The sequence below is a fragment of the Oncorhynchus mykiss genome, chromosome 22, assembly GCF_013265735.2.
Source record: "Oncorhynchus mykiss isolate Arlee chromosome 22, USDA_OmykA_1.1, whole genome shotgun sequence".
NCBI classification, from domain to species: domain Eukaryota; kingdom Metazoa; phylum Chordata; class Actinopteri; order Salmoniformes; family Salmonidae; genus Oncorhynchus; species Oncorhynchus mykiss.
In genome coordinates, this window is record NC_048586.1 from 47,688,348 (window position 1) to 47,710,710 (window position 22,363).

Genomic DNA, 22,363 nt, shown 5'->3' on the forward strand with positions numbered 1-22,363 from the left:
CCCACAATAACATCTGTTAAATATGTGTATGTGACCAAAACAGTTTGATTTGATTTAGAGCTGCCTGCTTTTAAGGATAAGGTTCTGGAAGTGTTTTACTTTGACCCGCTACATAGCTCCAATAAACCATTGAACAAAACCTTTTTTATATATAGCTTAATGGTTTATGGAAGCACATATGGCTAGCTGTACATTCATTTCAAACCACTATAAATACACTCTAGTCTAAAATGAAAGCGATCATGTTCATCACAATGCAACAGGCGTACAGGGAAGGGCGACTGCCGTTCCAGAACACTGACATGTTCTAGATCTTCTCAGTCTTCCCTCTCTCCGCCTCAGCTGTTTGTGACGTGGTCACTGGGACGTAAGACAAGAAATAAGCAAACTGTAGAAGTAAAGGTGATTGCGGAGTTATGGTGCCGGTAGCAGGGCACCGAGAAAAACGGGCAACTCATAACGTTAAATAAATATATAATAGCCCTTTAGGTATACCGAATTATATTATTCCGTGGACCAGCTGTCACGAACTGCATTCCAGAAGCTCTCCACAATAATTCATTTCCATTTTAAGAAGAGACAGAGACGGAAAGCATTCGCTGTTACTCCTAAAAAAAGGTACAGTAGTTTATTCATTAATACCCATTATCCATTTATGCGTAGGTCTATTTTTGTTGCTTTGGACATTCCGCCAAATGATATTGACTACCAACAGCAGTGGACTTTGTCTTTCGGTTCAGTCCAAAACACAACGTTGCCATTCCAATGCCGTAGCCCGTAGCATGCTTACCATATTAGGCAATATTTAGTTACAATGTGTCCACGGCTTAAAACATTGTGTCTAGTCTGAAACACACTCCGGCTGGCTGCCATGTGTGTTGGTGGCAGTTGTCGGAAGTCAGGTTTCGGGAGATCGAGTTGGAAATAACCAAATAATATTGTATCCGGCTTCCAGAGAGCTCAGAGGATATGGCCAATATCAGTGGGGTTATACCCGTGGACGGGCCAACATTACCTTACAGTCCCCGCGGTCCGGGGTTTCTTTTGTTGGTGCTGAATAGATTGACCGGGCTACAGGACGCTCCATTCTCAATGTTATCCTTAGTCATTGTCAATTAATACATGACTTCATGAGTCATATCCCACCCGTTGAAGGCAAAACATTAACAGTGTACGGCAATACAACTAGACTAGTGGCCCACTAACAGTGTATTAATAGGGTAATACAACTAGACTAGTGGCCCACTAACAGTATACTGTAATGAAACAGGCAGGGAGTAGGTCTTTAACCCTCGACCTTCTAGCCCAAAGTCCAGCGCGCTATCGACTCTGCCCCAAAAGCATGCTCGTTCGGCAGCGTCGATATCCGCGCTTATAAACCCAGGGTCGTTACAGTATTAATACGGTAATACAACTAGACTAGTGGCCCACTAACAGTGTATTAACACGGTAATACAACTAGATTGCAGCTAACTAAGCCCATAAGGCATTGTTTAAAAAAAAACAAGAATGTAATGGTTGATTTGGAATGACCATTGAACAGCAGTAATCATCACTGATTGTGCCATTAACAAGTTATCCTGTTTTACACAACATGTCCAGCAGTATGTGGACACTCCTTCCAATTAGTGGATTCAGCTATTTCAGCCACACTCGTTGCTGACAGGTGTATACAATCAAGCACACAGCCATGCAATCTCCATAGACAAACACTGGCAGTAGAATGGCACATACTGAAGAGCTCAGTGACTTTCAACGTGGCACCGTCAAATTTCTGCCTTGCTGGAGCTGCCCCGGTCAACTGTAAGTGCTGTTATTGGAAGTGGAAACATCTAGGAGCAACAACAGCTCCACCGCGAAGTGGTAGGCCACACAAGCTCACAAAACTGGACCACCTAGTGCTGAAGCACATAGCTTGTAAAAATGGTCTGTCCTCGGTTAAAACACTCACTACCGAGTTCCAAACTGCCTCTAGAAACAGAGCACAATAACTGTTCGTAAGGAGCTTCATAAAATTAGTTTCCATGGCCGAGCAACCTCACACAAGACTAAGATCACCATGCGTGATGCCAAGTGTCGGCTGGAATGGTTTAAAACTCAGTCATTGGACTCTGGAGCAGTGGAAACTCGTTCTCTGGAGTGATGAATCACGCTTCACCATCTGGCAGTCCGACGGACAAATCTGGGTTTGCCGGATGCTAGGAGAACACTACCTTCCCGAATGCATAGTGCCGACTGTAAAGTTTGGTGGAGGAGGAATAATGTTCTGGGGCTGTTTTTCATGGTTTGGGCCCCTTAGTTCCAGTGAAGGGAAATCTTAACGCTAACAATGACATTCTAGCCGTTTCTGTGCTTTCAACTTTGTGGCAACAGTTTGGGGAAGGCCCTTTCCTGTTTCAGCTTGACAATGCCCCCGTGCACAAAGCGAGTTCCATACAGAAATGGTTTGTTGAGATTGGTGTGGAAGAACTTGGCTGGCCTGCACAGAGCCCTGAACTCAACCCCATCGAACAACCTTTGGAATGAATTGGAACGCCAACTGCGAGCCAGGCCTAATCACCCAACATTAGTGCTCGAACTCAGTTATGCTCTTGTGGCTGAATGGAAGCAAGTCCCCTGCAGCAATGTTCCAACATCTATTGGAAAGCCTTCCCAGAAGAGTAGAGGCTGTTATAGCATCAATGTTCCAACATCTAGTGGAAAGCCTTCCCAGAAGAGTAGAGGCTGTTATAGCATCAATGTTCCAACATCTAGTGGAAAGCCTTCCCAGAAGAGTGGAGGCTGTTATAGCAGCAATGTTCCATCATCTAGTGGAAAGCCTTCCCAGAAGAGTAGAGGCTGTTATAGCAGCAAAGGGGGGACCAACTCCATATTAATGCCCATGATTTTGGAATGAGATGTTTGACGAGCAGGTGTCCACATACTTTTGGTCATGTAGTGTATATCTTAGGGTATTAGGTCAGAGAGAAAAACTGTGAATGACGAATATTAAATGATCTTATGTAGTTTCTTGCAATAGAACTCTCTCATTTGAAAGAATATTTCTCTCAAAACTGATTCCTAAAAAAAAAAAAAATCTTGAGATTTGGTGAACTCTATTCAGATTTGTCTAAAATCCTAAATGAATCAGGAATTAGCAGGGTCAGCTATACCATAAGGACCACTTCTTCGTGACCTCATTACACGTAGTGAAACAAGACCACTCACGGTCTGGAAAGTTCTCTACTTTTGATAGATTTAAACAAAAGTATTGAAATCACCATGGTCACAATCATAAACTGTCACCTCCATCTCCCTGATAGATTAAGATAGGATATGTTTATTTTAATTATGGTTTAGATTTTCATGAAGCAACTGAGGAAAAACAAAATTGTAATTTTATATACCACTTGAATGAGAAAGGAAAATTATATTTTTGTCAAAACAACCCCCCCCCAAAAAAACATAAACTCCCTCAGATTTTTTTGTCTAACATCATCTCTGTCAGAGTGCTGAAAGATCTTTATTAGAATGTTTGTTTTTATTGGGGATTTTCAAATGAATCGTATATTTTTACAAATGTTTGTAATGAACTTTTATTTTAAGAGGAAAAAATATGTACGTTTTGAGTATTTGTTATGAACTCCGTCAGTGGCTTGTCAACTCCTTAAGATCGATATTATAAACACATATTTATCCCTGTTCTGCAACATATGAAGAGTTTATTTCCAAAATGCTATATATCCACCAATTTTTCACATTTGTGTTTTTTACTAGAAATTATTCTGTATTTTTTTTAAATTGACCTTTATTTAACCAGGCCAGTCAGTTAAGAACAAATTCTTATTTTCAATGACGGCCTAGGGTTAACTGCCTGTTCAGGGGCAGAACGACAGATGTACCTTGTCAGCTCTGGGATTTGAACTTGCAACCTTTCCGGTTACCGGCCCAATGCTCTAACCACTAGGCTACCCTGCCGCCCAATGTATGTGTCACGCCCTGATCTTAGAGAGCCTTTTTATGTCTCTATTTGGTTTGGTCAAGGTGTGATTTGGGTGGGCATTCTATGTTTTGATTTCTATGTTTTTGTATGTCTATGTTTTGGCCTGGGTGTGGTTCTCAATCAGGGACAGCTGTCTATCGTTGTCTCTGATTGGGAATCATACTTAGGCAGCCTTTCCCTTTGATCATTGTGGGAAGTTATCTTTGATCGGGGCACTATAGCCCTGTTAAGCGTCACGGTCGTTTCCTCATTTCGTGTTTTGTTGGCGTCATTTTATAAATAAAGGAAAATGTACGCTCACCACGCTGCACCTTGGTCTCAATCCGACGACGGCCGCGACAGTATGGGTATCATGTACGTGTAAAATATTACTGTACTCAGATTTTTTCTGCATAGATTTTAGCTGTGTATTTATTACATATTTTATAACTGTCTCTTTAACTCTATATATCCATTGGTTAGCTGTGTATTACATATTTAATAAATGTCTCTTTAACTCTATATATATCCATTGGTTAGCTGTGTATTACATATTTAATAAATGTCTCTTTAACTCTATATATCCATTGGTTAGCTGTGTATTACATATTTTATAATTGTCTCTTTAACTCTATATATCCATTGGTTAGCTGGAAGGGAATGTTCCTATCCTGTATCTTTGATTGTAAATCCCTCCAGATAAGAGCATTTCATATTACTGTATTGATTCATTCATTTAATTACATTTATTTTGTGTCGATGTCACAAATGTATAATTTGTACAGTTCTTTAATTAAATAGGTTGTAGTTTGATGCATTTGACATTGTAAATTGAAATAACCGAGGCCTTAACACTTGTTGAACGATAAATGTACAAATGAAATGCCTTTTATGTTGTCGGACGGACTTGACATCCATCCACTTAGATTACATCCATCCACTTAGATTACATCCATCCACTTAGATTACATCCATCCACTTAGATTACATCCATCCACTTAGATTACATCCATCCACTTAGATTACATCCATCCACTTAGATTACATCCATCCATGTAGATTACATCCATCCACTTAGATTACATCCATCCACTTAGATTACATCCATCCACTTAGATTACATCCATCCACTTAGATTACATCCATCCACTTAGATTACATCCATCCATGTAGATTACATCCATCCACTTAGATTACATCCATCCACTTAGATTACATCCATCCACTTAGATTACATCCATCCATGTAGATTACATCCATCCACTTAGATTACATCCATCCACTTAGATTACATCCATCCACTTAGATTACATCCATCCATGTAGATTACATCCATCCACTTAGATTACATCCATCCACTTAGATTACATCCATCCACTTAGATTACATCCATCCATGTAGATTACATCCATCCACTTAGATTACATCCATCCACTTAGATTACATCCATCCACTTAGATTACATCCATCCACTTAGATTACATCCATCCATGTAGATTACATCCATCCACTTAGATTACATCCATCCATGTAGATTACATCCATCCACTTAGATTACATCCATCCACTTAGATTACATCCATCCACTTAGATTACATCCATCCATGTAGATTACATCCATCCACTTAGATTACATCCATCCACTTAGATTACATCCATCCACTTAGATTACATCCATCCACTTAGATTACATCCATCCACTTAGATTACATCCATCCATGTAGATTACATCCATCCACTTAGATTACATCCATCCACTTAGATTACATCCATCCACTTAGATTACATCCATCCATGTAGATTACATCCATCCACTTAGATTACATCCATCCACTTAGATTACATCCATCCACTTAGATTACATCCATCCACTTAGATTACATCCATCCATGTAGATTACATCCATCCACTTAGATTACATCCATCCACTTAGATTACATCCATCCACTTAGATTACATCCATCCATGTAGATTACATCCATCCACTTAGATTACATCCATCCACTTAGATTACATCCATCCACTTAGATTACATCCATCCATGTAGATTACATCCATCCACTTAGATTACATCCATCCACTTAGATTACATCCATCCACTTAGATTACATCCATCCACTTAGATTACATCCATCTAGTTAGATTACATCCATCCACTTAGATTACATCCATCCACTTAGATTACATCCATCCACTTAGATTACATCCATCCATGTAGATTACATCCATCCATGTAGATTACATCCATCCATGGAGATTACATCCATCCACTTAGATTACATCCATCTAGTTAGATTACATCCATCCACTTAGATTACATCCATCCACTTAGATTACATCCATCCATGTAGATTACATCCATCCATGTAGATTACATCCATCCACTTAGATTACATCCATCCACTTAGATTACATCCATCCACTTAGATTACATCCATCCACTTAGATTACATCCATCCACTTAGATTACATCCATCCACTTAGATTACATCCATCCACTTAGATTACATCCATCCACTTAGATTACATCCATCCACTTAGATTACATCCATCCACTTAGATTACATCCATCCATGTAGATTACATCCATCCATGTAGATTACATCCATCCATGTAGATTACATTCATCCACTTAGATTACATCCATCCATGTAGATTACATCCATCCACTTAGATTACATCCATCCATGTAGATTACATCCATCCACTTAGATTACATCCATCCATGTAGATTACATCCATCCATGTAGATTACATCCATCCACTTAGATTACATCCATCCATGTAGATTACATCCATCCATGTAGATTACATCCATCCACTTAGATTACATCCATCCATGTAGATTACATCCATCCATGTAGATTACATCCATCCACTTAGATTACATCCATCCATGTAGATTACATCCATCCACTTAGATTACATCCATCTAGTTAGATGACATCCATCTAGTTAGATGACATCCATCCACTTAGATTACATCCATCTAGTTAGATTACATCCATCTAGTTAGATGACATCCATCTAGTTAGATGACATCCATCTAGTTAGATGACATCCATCTAGTTAGATGACATCCATCCACTTAGATGACATCCATCCACTTAGATTACATCCATCTAGTTAGATGACATCCATCTAGTTAGATGACATCCATCTAGTTAGATGACATCCATCTAGTTAGTTCTCAACTCATAGATAGATAGATATCATAGATATCATCCTAACCAACTTGCCCTCTAAATACACCTCTGCTGTCTTCAACCAAGATCTCAGCGATCACTGCCTCATTGCCTGCATCCGTAATGGGTCAGCGGTCAAACGACCTCCACTCATCACTGTCAAACGCTCCCTGAAACACTTCAGCGAGCAGGCCTTTCTAATCGACCTGGCCGGGGTATCCTGGAAGGATATTGATCTCATCCCGTCAGTAGAGGATGCCTGGATATTTTAAAAAAATGCCTTCCTAACCATCTTAAATAAACATGCCCCATTCAAGAAATTTAGAACCAGGAACAGATATAGCCCTTGGTTCTCCCCAGACCTGACTGCCCTTAACCAACACAAAAACATCCTATGGCGTTTTTGGTCTGTCAAAATATATATTTCAAATGTTAATATTTAGAAAAATACTTTTGAAAAACACACACCAATACATTTGTGAAGAGGGCACGACAACACATTTTCCCCCTCAGGAGACTGAAAAGATTTGGCAATGGGTCCCCAGATCCTCAAACTTCTACAGTTGCACCATCGAGAGCATCCTGACCAGTTGCATCACTGCCTGGTATGGCAACTGCTCGGCATCGTAAGGACATAAGGCCTTATCATATTGTTGTTATTATATTGTTGTTATCGTGTTATCATGTTGTTGTCATGTTATTATGATATTGTTGTTATCGTGTTGTTGTTATATTGTTATCATGTTGTTGTTATCATGTTGTTATCATATTGTTGTTATCATGTTGTTGTTATCATATTGTTGTTATCATGTTGTTGTTATTATGTTGTTGTTATCATGCTGTTGTTCTCATAGGGCTGGGCGATATGCCCTAAAATTCCCAATATATATAGTATATGTATTTTTTTTTATATAGTGAAATAAAAATCTAATATATTTTTTATTTATTTACAAAGACAAAAAAAATTGTCAACAACTACAATAAACAGTATGATTATAGAACCACAAATCCTGGGTTATGATAGGGTTAACACAGTTCTACTAAACTAATAAAGCAGTTTGATTGGTTAATCGATTATGCCACAAGATAAGATGCCATGAGGCTTCAAAAAGATCCATCCGTTGAGAAGTATTGTTGTGTATCTCCCATTGATGAGATGTGTGTTGTTGTTGTTGTCAACAGTTGCCGTGACGTCAGTGAAGAAGACATGATGGATTATTATGATGTTCTGGGCGTGTCACGAAGCGCCTCTCCGGAGGACATTAAGAAGGCGTAAGTACAGGACCGGTGACAAGCACTCACCCTACGCTATAATCTGTCTCTTTCCACTCCAAAATAGGCCTATGTAGGGCTTCATGAGACATAATCTCCCAGGCTAACTATTAGCCCTGTGTGGTTCATCTGTGTACCTCTACAGTAGCTATTGAAAGCTCAACCACACTGACTGATAGAGGTACTGGACTTACGCTGAGTGATAAAAACATTAAGAACACTTTTCTAATATTGAGTTGGAACCCCTTTTGCCCTCAGAACAGCCTCAATTCGTCGGGGCGTGGACTCTACAAGGTGTTGAAAGCGTTCCACAGGGATGCTGGTCCATGTGGACTCTGATGCTTCCCACAGTTGTTTCAAGTTGGCTGGATATCCTTTGGGTGGTGGACCATTCTTGATACAATAGTGTTCTATAGTCTTCCATAGTTTTATATAGTCTTCTATAGTCTTATATAGTCTTCTGTAGTCTTCTATGGTGTTCTATAGTCTTCTATAGTCTTCTATAGTCTTCTATAGTTTTATATAGTCTTCTATAGTCTTCTATAGTTTTATATAGTATTCTATAGTCTTCTATAGTGTTCTATAGTTTTATATAGTCTTCTGTAGTTTTCTATAGTCTTCTATAGTCTTCTGTAGTCTTCTATAGTCTTCTATAGTCTTATATATATTTTAGTTTTCTATGGTTTTCTATGGTCTTATATAGTCTTCTATAGTTTTCTATGGTCTTATATAGTCTTCTATAGTTTTCTATGGTTTTCTATAGTCTCCTATAGTTTTCTATGGTTTTCTATAGTCTTATATAGTCTTCTGTAGTCTTCTATGGTGTTCTATAGTCTTCTATAGACTTCTATAGTTTTTATATAGTCTTCTATAGTTTTATATAGTCTTCTATAGTCTTCTATAGTCTTCTATAGTCTTCTATAGTGTTCTATAGTCTTCTATGGTGTTCTATAGTTTTCTATAGTCTTCTATAGTGTCCTATAGTCTTCTATAGTCTTCTATGGTTTTCTATAGTCTCCTATAGTTTTCTATGGTTTTCTATAGTCTTATATAGTCTTCTGTAGTCTTCTATGGTGTTCTATAGTCTTCTATAGACTTCTATAGTTTTTATATAGTCTTCTATAGTTTTATATAGTCTTCTATAGTCTTCTATAGTCTTCTATAGTCTTCTATAGTGTTCTATAGTCTTCTATGGTGTTCTATAGTTTTCTATAGTCTTCTATAGTGTCCTATAGTCTTCTATGGTGTTCTATAGTCTTCTATAGACTTCTATAGTTTTTATATAGTCTTCTATAGTTTTATATAGTCTTCTATAGTTTTATATAGTCTTCTATAGTCTTCTATAGTCTTCTATAGTCTTCTATAGTGTTCTATAGTCTTCTATGGTGTTCTATAGTTTTCTATAGTCTTCTATAGTCTTCTATAGTGTTCTATAGTCTTCTATAGTCTTCTATGGTGTTCTATAGTTTTCTATAGTCTTCTATAGTGTTCTATAGTCTTCTATAGTTTTATATAGTATTCTATAGTCTTCTATAGTGTTCTATAGTCTTCTATAGTCTTCTATAGTGTTCTATAGTCTTCTATAGTCTTCTATGGTTTTCTATAGTCTTCTATAGTTTTCTATGGTGTTCTATGGTCTTATATAGTCTTATATAGTCTTCTATAGTTTTATATTGTCTTATATAGTCTCCTATAGTTTTCTATGGTTTTCTATGGTCTTATATAGTCTTCTATAGTTTTCTATGGTTTTCTATAGTCTTCTATAGTCTCCTATAGTTTTCTATGGTTTTCTATAGTCTTCTATAGTCTCCTATAGTTTTCTATAGTCTTCTATAGTCTCCTATAGTTTTCTATAGTCTTCTATAGTCTCCTATAGTTTTCTATAGTCTTATATAGTCTCCTATAGTTTTCTATAGTCTTCTATAGTCTCCTATAGTTTTCTATAGTCTTATATAGTCTCCTATAGTTTTCTATAGTCTTATATAGTCTCCTATAGTTTTCTATAGTCTCCTATAGTTTTCTATAGTCTTATATAGTCTCCTATGGTTTTCTATAGTCTTCTATAGTCTCCTATAGTTTTCTATGGTTTTCTATAGTCTTCTATAGTCTCCTATAGTTTTCTATAGTCTTATATAGTCTCCTATAGTTTTCTATAGTCTTATATAGTCTCCTATAGTTTTCTATAGTCTTATATAGTCTCCTATAGTTTTCTATGGTTTTCTATATATTTTAGTTTTCTATAGTCTTCTGTAGTCTTCTATAGTCTATTTTAGTTTTCTATAGTCTTCTATAGTCTTCTATAGTCTTCTATGGTGTTCTATAGTCTTCTATAGTCTTCTATGGGGTGGGGTGGGGTGGGGTGGGGTGGTTGTCTTCTGTCTTTGTGTCTATGCACCAGATAGGACTGGTTCGGTTTTTCACATTTATTGTTTTTGTATTTTGTGTTCATGTTGAGTTTTTCTTATTAAAACATGGACACTTACCACGCCGCATCTTGGTCCGATCCTTGCTTACACCTCTTCAAAGGAAGAAATCAGCCGTTACAATTCTACAGTTTTCTATAGTCTATAGTATTCTTTGTTTACATTTTTTGTTTGTTTTCTTTAGTCTTTATTTTCTGTAGTCTTCACGTCACTTGTCCTCTGCTCGCTGTCCCTTCCAAAAAGGAATCGTGTTGTTGTCGAACTTTGCCTCTTGAAATAAGAGGATGCAGACAATTACAGTACATGTACATGTAGCCCAATCCTGCAGTCAAATGACTTAGTGGCCTCAGGGGTGGAATGTTATTGATATTTTTCATAATCTCATAATTAGAATAACAAATTAAAAAAAATACGCAGACAATCTGGTGTTTCTATGTGAAACGGTTGTTTTATTTCAGTCTTCTGTGATGTTTATAAAGTGTAATATTGGGAAGCAAACTCAAAATGTAATACATTTCAACTCCATATCTAACATAGTACAAGTGTCTTCTGTTATTTAAGCCCATAATCATGTGTGTGAGGTGTATACTTTTGTTTCAAAGTAGATTTGTTTAAGACGACCAAGAAACACTCTATGTGACCCTGATTTAGCCCACTGCAGTAGAAGGTTTAAGGCAGCTAATATAAGTTTTGTCAACAGTATTGAAGATGTTGCTGTGTGGGAAAGTTATTGAATGAGATAATAAACTGTATCTATCTTCAAACTCTAATGTGAAGGTACAGGAAGCAGGCTCTGCGATGGCACCCGGACAAGAACCCAGACAACAAGGAGGAGGCGGAGAGGAAGTTTAAGGAGCTGGCTGAGGCCTATGAAGTTCTGTCAGACCGTAAGAGATACCACCACCTGTTAAATCTGTTAATAACTTAATTATTGCCCTTTCTCTACTCTTCCTTGGACTTTAAACCTCTTAAGGCTCCGCCCCTTTTTTCATTTTTTTTTTGCCTCGATTGACCCAAATCTAACTGCCTGTAGCTCAGGCCCTGAAGCAAGGATATGCATATTCTTGGTACCATTTGAAAGGAAACACGTTGACATTTGTGGAACTGTGAAAGGAATGTTGGAGAATATAAGACAATAGATCAGATACAAGATAATACAAAGAAAAAACCAACCGTTCTTTTGTATTTTATTTTTGTTCCATTATCTTTGAAATGCAAGAGAAAGGCCATAATGTATTATTCCAGCCCACGTGCAATTTGGATTTTGGCCACTAGATGGCAGCAGTGTATGTGCAAAGTTTTAGGCTGATCCAATGAACCATTGCGTTTATGTTCAAAATTTTGTATCAAGACTTCCCAAATGTGCCTAATTTGTTTATTAATAACTTTTCATGTTCTAATTTGTGCACTCTCTTTGTGCACTCTCTTCAAACAATAGCATTCTTTCCCTGTAATAGCTACTGTCAATCGGACAGTGTAGTTAGATTATTAACTTGTTGACACTACCCATCCTGGTAGCGTGATAATTGTCATCAGCAACCACTGAATAGCATAGCGCCAAATTCAAATAATATTACTAAAAAATATTCATATTCATGAAATCACAAGTGCAATATTGCAAAACACAGCTTAGCCTTTTGTTAATCCACCTGTCGTCTCAGATTTTGAAATTATGCTTTACAGCGAAAGCAATCCAAAGTTTATAGCCTAGCATAACATCAAGTACACTTAGCATCAGGAAGCTTGGTCACGAAAATCAGAAAAGCAATCAAATTAATCGTTTACCTTTGATGATCTTCGGATGTTTTCACTCACGAGACTCCCAGTGACACAACAAATGTTCCTTTTGTTCCATAAAGATTATTTTTATATCCAAAATACCTCCGTTTGTTTGGCGCGTTATGTTCAGAAATCCACAGGAAAGAGCGTCACGACAACGCAGACAAATTCCAAATAGTTTCCGTAATGTCCACAGAAACATGTCAAACGTTTTTTATAATCAATCCTCAGGTTGTTTTTAAAATATATATTCGATAATATATCAAACGAGTGTGTAGGTTTTTCAATAACAGCGGGAGGAACAATGGCCGCTTTACTCTGTAGCGCAAAAACTCACTCTGAGATCCCCCACCTATCCACTTACGCAATGTGATCTTTCACGCTCATTTTTCAAAATAAAAGCATGAAACTATGTCTAAAGACTGTTGACACCTTAGGGAAGCCATAGAAACACGAATCTGGTTGATATCCCTTTAAATTGAGGATAGGCATGCATAGAAACAGAGAGGTTTCAAAATAAGAGGCACTTTCTGATTGGATTTTCCTCAGGCTTTCGCCTGCAATATCAGTTCTGTTAAACTCTCAGACAATATTTTGACAGTTTTGGAAACTTTAGAGTGTTTTCTATCCTAATCTGACAAGTATATGCATATTCTAGTGTCTGGGGCGGAGAAATGGGCAGTTTCAAATGGGCATGTTTTTTAGCCAAAAACGAAAATACTGCCCCCTACACGCAAAAGATTAACAATAATTTAAGCTTTCTGCTAATATCAGATATGTCTATGTCCTGGGAAATGTTCTTTGTTACTTACAACCTCATGCTAATCGCATTAGCCTACGTTAGCTCAACCGTTGCGTGGAAGGGACACCGATCCCGAAGAAGTTTGTGATAACAGTCAGACAATATGGCCTTATCTTTACAGGAAGCAAGTCAAAGGCGTACGATACCTATGGCAAAGACAGAATGCCCAACAACACAGGTGAAGTAGTCTCTCTGTTCTATCTCTTGGGGTTTTGTGTTCTATTCTGTTTTTGATCAGCCATGTTGGTAGTGTCTATGTTTATCAATCAACATGTATTTACTTATCCCTCCCTCCAGGCTCAAGTAGTCATCCTGCTCCGGAAGATTTCCCAGGGTTCACCTTCACATTCCGCAGTCCTGAGGAAGTGTTTCAGGAATTCTTCAGAGGCCAGGATCCTTTCGCCAATTTCTTCGGTGGGGCTGACCAATAAACTACGGTCCTAGTATCCTAGTATCCTATGTCTTCATGTGCTTCTTAGTCAAGGCTAACTCTGACCCGGGGAAACCAGTCTGTCTGGGAATCTCAGCAGTTCATACACTTCTTCTTCCTGTCTCACTACCTCCTTGTTTTGACTCCCAGACGACGTTGCCTTTGGAAGAGGGATGCACAGTGGCTTCCATGGACATCCTGGCACTTCCAGGCTCGGCCCCAGTCGGTTCTCCTCCTTCCCCTCCACTGGAGGTCAGTAATAAACAATGTTTGTGTCCCCAAAAATGGCACTGTGTAAGCTATGTAGTGCACTACTTTCAACCAGGGCACATACTAGTGCACTATATAAGTGAACAGGATGTCATTTGAGTCACGACCGATAACAACATGGTAATAATACATTTATATCAGCTCCATTCACTGATTAGTTTGTTAGTTCCATTCTGACCGGTCCTCCCCTCCCCTCGTCTTTCACAGTGCATGACTTCACCTCTTTCTCGTCCTCCATGGGTGGAATGAATGGGATGGACCGTATTGGAGGAAGGATGGGGAATTTCAAGTCTGTCTCCACTTCTACGCGCGTCATCAACGGCAAAAGCACCACCACCAAGAAGTCAGTTCTCTGTTCTCTCTCTTTCTCTGTTTTCTGTATGGCCGCTGAAGTGTTTTAGGGAATCTTCTCTTTACTTGCTTCCCAAAATGTGATGATAATGTGGATGATCACATTATCATACAGGATCAAAGAAAACGGTCAGGAGAGAACAGAGATCGTGGAAGACGGGGTCTTGAAGACGGTGCTCATCAATGGTAATCCATCCACTCTGTATCGATCCCTTCCCTCATCCAGTCCCCTTCCAACTGTTCTGACAGGAATGTGTCTGTGTTGTTCTCCCTCCTGACCCCTTCATGACCCCCTTTGTTCCCCTCTTGTTCCCCTCCTGACCCCCTTCTGTTCCCCTCCTGACCCCCTTCTTTACCCCTCATGTCCCCCTCTTGACCCCCTTCTTTACCACTCCTGCCCCCCTCCTGACCCCATCCTGACCCCCTCCTGTCCCCCTCCTGTTCCCCTTCTGTTCCCCTCCTGACCCCCTCCTGTCCCCCTCCTTTTCCCCTCCTGTCCCCCTCCTGTAACCCTCCTGTTCCCCTCCTGTCCTGACCCCCTCCTGTCCCCCTTATTTATCCCTCCTGTCCCCCTCCTGACCCCCTCCTGACCCCCTCCTGTCCCCCTGCTGTTCCCCTAATGTTCCCTTCTTGACCCCCTCCTGACCCCTCCTGTCCCCCTCCTGTTCCCCTCCTGTCCCCCTCCTGACCCCTCCTGTCCCCCTCCTGACCCCCTCCTGTCCCCCTCCTGTTCATCTGCTGTTCCCCTCCTGACCCCCTCCTGTACCCCTCCTGTTCCCCTCCTGTACCCCTCCTGTCCCCCTCCTGTACCCCCTCCTGACCCCCTCCTGTACCCCGCCTGACCCCCTTCTTTACCCCTCTTGTCCCCCTCCTGACCCCCTCCTGACCCCCTCCTGTACCCCTCCTGACCCCCTTCTTTACCCCTCCTGTCCCCCTCCTGACCCCCTCCTGTTCCCCTCCTGACCCCCTGCTGTCCCCCTCCTGTGCCCCTCCTGACACCCTTTTTTACCCCTCCTGTCCCCCTCCTGACCCCCTTCTTTACCACTCCTGTTCCCCTCCTGACCCCTCCTATGCCCCTCCTGACCCCCTCCTGTCGCCGTCCGGTCCCCCTCCTGCCCCCTTCACTACCCCTCCTGTTCCCCTCCTGACCCCCTCCTGTCCCCCTCCTGTTCCCCTCCTGTTCCCCTCCTGTCCCCCTTCTGTACCCCTCCTGTTCCCCTCCTGTCCCCCTCCTGACCCCCTCCTGTCCCCCTTATTTATCCCTCCTGACCCCCTCCTGACCCCCTCCTGTCCCCCTGCTGTTCCCCTAATGTTCCCTTCTTGACCCCCTCCTGACCCCTCCTGTCCCCCTCCTGACCCCACCTTGACCCCCTCCTGTCCCCCTCCTGTTCCCCTTCTGTTCCCCTCCTGACCCCCTCCTGTCCCACTCCTGTCCCCCTTATTTACCCCTCCTGTCCCCCTCCTGTCCCCCTGCTGTTCCCCTGCTGTTCCCCTCCTGACCCCCTCTTGTCCCCCTCCTTTTCCCCTCCTGTCCCCCTCCTGTAACCCTCCTGTTCCCCTCCTGTCCCCCTCCTGACCCCCTCCTGTCCCCCTTATTTATCCCTCCTGTCCCCCTCCTGACCCCCTCCTGACCCCCTCCTGTCCCCCTGCTGTTCCCCTAATGTTCCCTTCTTGACCCCCTCCTGACCCCTCCTGTCCCCCTCCTGTTCCCCTCCTGTCCCCCTCCTGACCCCTACTGTCCCCTCCTGACCCCCTCCTGTCCCCCTCCTGTTCATCTGCTGTTCCCCTCCTGACCCCCTCCTGTAACCCTCCTGTTCCCCTCCTGTACCCCTCCTGTCCCCCTCCTGTACCCCCTCCTGACCCCCTCCTGTACCCCGCCTGACCCCCTTCTTTACCCCTCTTGTCCCCCTCCTGACCCCCTCCTGACCCCCTCCTGTACCCCTCCTGACCCCCTTCTTTACCCCTCCTGTCCCCCTCCTGACCCCCTCCTGTTCCCCTCCTGACCCCCTGCTGTCCTCCTCCTGTGCCCCTCCTGACACCCTTTTTTACCCCTCCTGTCCCCCTCCTGACCCCCTTCTTTACCCCTCCTGTTCCCCTCCTGACCCCCTCCTATGCCCCTCCTGACCCCCTCCTGTCGCCGTCCGGTCCCCCTCCTGCCCCCTTCACTACCCCTCCTGTTCCCCTCCTGACCCCCTCCTGTCCCCCTCCTGTTCCCCTCCTGTCCCCCTTCTGTACCCCTCCTGTTCCCCTCCTGTCCCCCTCCTGACCCCCTCCTGTCCCCCTTATTTATCCCTCCTGACCCCCTCCTGACCCCCTCCTGTCCCCCTGCTGTTCCCCTAATGTTCCCTTCTTGACCCCCTCCTGACCCCTCCTGTCCCCCTCCTGACCCCCTCCTGTCCCCCTCCTGTTCATCTGCTGTTCCCCTCCTGACCCCCTCTTGTCCCCCTCCTGTTCCACTCCTGTACCCCTCCTGTCCCCCTCCTGTACCCCCTCCTGACCCCCTCCTGTACCCCGCCTGACCCCCTTCTTTACCCCTCCTGACCCCCTCCTGACCCCCTCCTGTACCCCTCCTGACCCCCTTCTTTACCCCTCCTGTCCCCCTCCTGACCCCCTCCTGTTCCCCTCCTGACCCCCTGCTGTCCCCCTCCTGTGCCCCTCCTGACACCCTTTTTTACCCCTCCTGTCCCCCTCCTGACCCCCTTCTTTACCCCTCCTGTTCCCCTCCTGACCCCCTCCTATGCCCCTCCTGACCCCCTCCTGTCGCCCTCCGGTCCCCCTCCTGCCCCCTTCTTTACCCCTCCTGTTCCCCTCCTGTTCCCCTTCTGTCCCCCTTCTGTACCCCTCCTGACCCCCTCCTGTTCCCCTCCTGTACCCCTCCTGACCCCATCCTGTCCCCCTCCTGACCCCCTCCTGTACCCCTCCTGTCCCCCTTCTTTACCCCTCCTGTCCCCCTCTTGCCCCCTCCTGTTCCCTTCCTGCCCCCCTTCTTTACCCCTCCCTTTCCCCTCCTGTTCCCCTCCTGTCCCCCTTCTTTACCCCTCCTGTCCCCCTCCTGACCCCCTCCTGTCCCCCTTCCTTACCCCTCCTGTCCCCCTTCTTTACCCCTCCTGCCCCCCTTCCTTACCCCTCCTGTCCCCCTCCTGTCCCCCTTCTTCACCCCTCTTGACCCCCTCCTGTTCCCCTCCTGCCCCCCTTCTTTACCCCTCCCTTTCGCCTCCTGTCCCCCTCTTGACCCCCTCCTGTACCCCTCCTGTCCCCCTCCTGTTCCCCTCCTGTCCCCCTTCTTTACCCCTCCTGTTCCCCTCCTGTCCCCCTCCTGACCCGCTCCTGTCCCCCTCCTTTTCCCCTCCTGTTCCCCTCCTGCCCCCCTTCCTTACCCCTCCTGTACCCCTCCTGTCCCCCTTCTTTACCCCTCCTGTCCCCCTCCTGTTCCCCTCCTGCCCCCCTTCTTTACCCCTCCTGTTCCCCTCCTGTTCCCCTCCTGTCCGCCTCCTGCCCCCCTTCCTTACCCCTCCTGTCCCCCTCTTGTCCCCCTCCTGTCCCCCTCCTGCCCCACTTCCTTACCCCTCCTGTTCCCCTCCTGTCCCCCTCCTGGGCCCCTTCTTTACCCCTCCTGTCCCCCTCCTTTTCCCCTCCTGTTCCCCTCCTGACCCCCTTCCTTACCCCTCCTGTCCCCCTCCTGCCCCCCTTCCTTACCCCTCCTGTTCCCCTCCTGCCCCCCTTCCTTACCCCTCCTGTCCCCCTCCTGCCCCCCTTCCTTACCCCTCCTGTCCCCCTCCTGTCCCCCTCCTACCCCCCTTCCTTACCCCTCCTGTTCCCCTCCTGTCCCCCTCCTGTCCCCCTCCTGTCCCCTTCTTTACCCCTCCTGTTCCCCTCCTGTCCCCCTCTTGTCCCCCTCTTGTCCCCCTCCTTTTCCCCTCCTGTTCCCCTCCTGTCCCCCTCCTGCCCCCCTTCCTTACACCTCCTGTCCCCCTCCTGTCCCCCTCCTGCCCCCCTTCCTTACCCCTCCTGCCCCCCTCCTGTCCCCTCCTGTTCCCCTCCTGTCCCCCTCCTGTCCCCCTCCTGCCCCCCTTCTTTACCCCTCCTGTCCCCCTCCTTTTCCCCTCCTGTTCCCCTCCTGCCCCCTTTCCTTACCCCTCCTGTCCCCCTCCTGTCCCCCTCCTGCCCCCCTTCCTTACCCCTCCTGTACCCCTCCTGTCCCCCCCCGTCCCCCTCCTGCCCCCTTCTTTACCCCTCCTGTCCCCCTCCTGTCCCCCTCCTGTCCCCCTCTTGTCCCCCTCTTGTCCTCCTCCTTTTCCCCTCCTGTTCCCCTTCTTTACCCCTCCTGTTCCCCTCCTGTCCCCCTCCTTTTCCCCTCCTGTTCCCCTCCTGCCCCCCTTCTTTACCCCTCCTGTCCCCCTCCTGTTCCCCTCCTGCCCCCCTTCTTTACCCCTCCTGTTCCCCTCCTGTTCCCCTCCTGTTCCCCTCCTGACCCCCTCCTGTTCCCCTCCTGTACCCCTCCTGACCCCCTCCTGTCCCCCTCCTGACCCCCTCCTGTTCCCCTTCTTTACCCCTCCTGTCCCCCTTCTTTACCCCTCCTGTCCCCCTCTTGTCCCCCTCCTGTTCCCCTCCTGCCCCCCTTCTTTACCCCTCCCATTCCCCTCCTGTTCCCCTCCTGTTCCCCTCCTGTTCCCCTCTTGTCCCCCTCTTGTCCCCCTCCTTTTCCCCTCCTGTTCCCCTCCTGCCCCCCTTCTTTACCCCTCCTGTCCCCCTCTTGTGTCCCTCCTGTTCCCCTCCTGCCCCCTTTCTTTACCCCTCCTGTTCCCCTCCTGTTCCCCTCCTGTCCCCCTTCTGTACCCCTCCTGACCCCCTCCTGTCCCCCTCCTGTTCCCCTCCTGTCCCCCTTCTTTACCCCTCCTGTCCCCCTCCTGCCCCCCTTCTGTACCCCTCCCGACCCCCTCCTGTCCCCCTTCTTTACCCCTCCTGTTCCCCTCCTGTCCCCCTTCTTTACCCCTCCTGTTCCCCTCCTGTCCCCCTTCTTTACCCCTCCTGTCCCCCTCCTGCCCCCCTCCCGACCCCCTCCTGTCCCCCTTCTATACTCCTCCCGACTCCCTCCTGTCCCCCTTCTTTACCCCTCCTGTCCCCCTCCTGTTCCCCTCCTGTCCCCCTTCTTTACCCTTCCTGTTCCCCTCCTGACCCCCTTCTGTACCCCTCCCGACCCCCTCCTGTCCCCCTCCTGCCCCCCTTCCTTACCCCTCCTGTTCCCCTCCTGTCCCCCCCCGTCCCCCTCCTGCCCCCTTCTTTACCCCTCCTGTCCCCCTCCTGTCCCCCTCCTGTCCCCCTCTTGTCCCCCTCTTGTCCTCCTCCTTTTCCCCTCCTGTTCCCCTTCTTTACCCCTCCTGTTCCCCTCCTGTCCCCCTCCTTTTCCCCTCCTGTTCCCCTCCTGCCCCCCTTCTTTACCCCTCCTGTCCCCCTCCTGTCCCCCTTCTTTACCCCTCCTGTTCCCCTCCTGCCCCCCTTCTTTACCCCTCCTGTTCCCCTCCTGTTCCCCTCCTGTTCCCCTCCTGACCCCCTCCTGTTCCCCTCCTGTACCCCTCCTGACCCCCTCCTGTCCCCCTCCTGACCCCCTCCTGTTCCCCTTCTTTACCCCTCCTGTCCCCCTTCTTTACCCCTCCTGTCCCCCTCTTGTCCCCCTCCTGTTCCCCTCCTGCCCCCCTTCTTTACCCCTCCCATTCCCCTCCTGTTCCCCTCCTGTTCCCCTCTTGTCCCCCTCTTGTCCCCCTCCTTTTCCCCTCCTGTTCCCCTCCTGCCCCCCTTCTTTACCCCTCCTGTCCCCCTCTTGTGTCCCTCCTGTTCCCCTCCTGCCCCCTTTCTTTACCCCTCCTGTTCCCCTCCTGTTCCCCTCCTGTCCCCCTTCTGTACCCCTCCTGACCCCCTCCTGTCCCCCTCCTGTTCCCCTCCTGTCCCCCTTCTTTACCCCTCCTGTCCCCCTCCTGCCCCCCTTCTGTACCCCTCCCGACCCCCTCCTGTCCCCCTTCTTTACCCCTCCTGTTCCCCTCCTGTCCCCCTTCTTTACCCCTCCTGTTCCCCTCCTGTCCCCCTTCTTTACCCCTCCTGTCCCCCTCCTGCCCCCCTCCCGACCCCCTCCTGTCCCCCTTCTATACTCCTCCCGACTCCCTCCTGTCCCCCTTCTTTACCCCTCCTGTCCCCCTCCTGTTCCCCTCCTGTCCCCCTTCTTTACCCTTCCTGTTCCCCTCCTGACCCCCTTCTGTACCCCTCCCGACCCCCTCCTGTCCCCCTTCTTTACCCCTCCCGACCCCCTCCTGTCCCCCTTCTTTACCCCTCCTGTCCCCCTCCTGTTCCCCTCCTGACCCCCTTCTTTACCCCGCCCGACCCCCTCCTGTCCCCCTTCTTTACCCCTCCTGTCCCCCTCCTGTTCCCCTCCTGACCCCCTTCTTTACCCCTCCTGTTCCCCTCCTGACCCCCTTCTTTACCCCTCCTGTCCCCCTCCTGTTCCCCTCCTGTCCCCCTCCTGTTCCCCTTCTTTACCCCTCCTGCACCCCTCCTGACCCCCTCCTGTTCCCCTCCTGTCCCCCTTCTTTACCCCTCCTGTTCCCCTCCTGACCCCCTCCTGTTCCCCTCCTGTACCCCTCCTGTTCCCCTCCTGTTCCCCTCCTGACCCCCTCCTGTACCCCTCCTGTACCCCTCCTGTTCCCCTCCTGTTCCCCTCCTGACCCCCTCCTGTTCCCTTCCTGACCCCCTCCTGCCCCCCCTGTCCCCCTCCTGACCCCCAGGTGTGGAGGATGAGTTGGCTTTGTCTCGAGAGCTCAGCAAGAGAGACCAACCGGCCCCTAGTCAACCCACAGCCAGGCAACACCTCCAGCAGCAGGCAGAGAGGATGGTACCAGTGGAGCTCCAGACCCATCCACATCGACCCAGCCCCATCTCCGGCCCCCGGTCTATGGCCCAGCGCTCCTTCAGCTCAGCCTCCTACCCTGACGTCCCCAGTGAGGAGGAGAAGGAAGATATGTCACCACACAGCAGCCCATCTCCGCTGATCCACAGGGAGCTACCAGAGGGGGTCCCAGAGCCTCCTACACACCTCCAGGAGCAGAGAGGCACAGGGGATCCTGCTGCTAAAACCACCAGCAGCAGCAATGTAAAAATGACAAATAAGTGTTGCTGTGTGGTGTGTTGAGTTTATGGTGTGTGTGTGTGTTGATTGTATAGTGTGTGTGTTTGTGTGTGTGAGTGAGTGAGTGAGTGAGTGAGTGAGTGAGTGAGTGAGTGAGTGAGTGAGTGAGTGAGTGAGTGAGTGAGTGTGATGCTCAGGGCAGAGGACAGACAGGAGACCACTGGTCTCAGTTCTAATCTGGTGTTATGCTGACAGTGACCATCATAAAGTATACTGTATATTATAAACTGGTTCGTTTTACCCCTAAATGCTGATTGGCTGACAGCCGTGGTATATCAGACCGTATACCACAGGTATAAAAAAAACTTTTTTTATTTTTTTACAAATTACGTTGGTAACCAGTTTATAATAGCAATAAGGCACCTTGGGGGTTTGTGGTATATGGCCAATATACCACGGCTAATGGCTGTATCCAGGAACTCCGCGATGCGTTGTGCTTAAGAACAGCCGTGGTATGTTGGCCATATACCATACCTCCTCGGTCCTTATTATTATTATTATTTATTTTTTTACGTTTTTACAATAAAAAATATATATATGAATATTCGAAACATACAATATACAATGGGGCAAAAAATAATTTAGTCAGCCACCAATTGTGCAAGTTCTCCCACTTAAAAAGATGAGAGAGGCCTGTAATTTTCATCATAGGTACACTTCAACTATGACAGACAAGATGAGAACAAAAAAATCCAGAAAATCACATTGTAGGATTT

General features: G+C 46.4%; 1 protein-coding gene across 2 annotated transcripts; it reads left to right on the forward strand.

The window, feature by feature from the left end:
• Window positions 1–296: 296 nt before the first annotated feature.
• On the forward strand, window positions 297–22,132 carry dnajb2 (DnaJ heat shock protein family (Hsp40) member B2). Of its 2 annotated transcripts, XM_036959455.1 has the most exons (10): window positions 297–618; window positions 8,329–8,418; window positions 11,619–11,728; window positions 13,544–13,600; window positions 13,720–13,836; window positions 14,003–14,104; window positions 14,330–14,465; window positions 14,589–14,659; window positions 21,247–21,680; window positions 21,763–22,132. In XM_036959455.1, the coding sequence occupies exons 2-9, from the start codon at window positions 8,354–8,356 to the stop codon at window positions 21,648–21,650; spliced, it is 1,062 nt and encodes a 353-aa protein (XP_036815350.1). In that variant the 5' UTR covers window positions 297–618; window positions 8,329–8,353; the 3' UTR covers window positions 21,651–21,680; window positions 21,763–22,132. The 2 variants fall into 2 exon arrangements, with proteins under 2 accessions (XP_036815350.1, XP_036815351.1); XM_036959456.1 differs by lacking the exon at window positions 21,763–22,132 and having other exon boundaries at window positions 297–617; window positions 8,327–8,418; window positions 21,247–21,741.
• The last annotated feature ends 231 nt before the right edge of the window (window positions 22,133–22,363 follow it).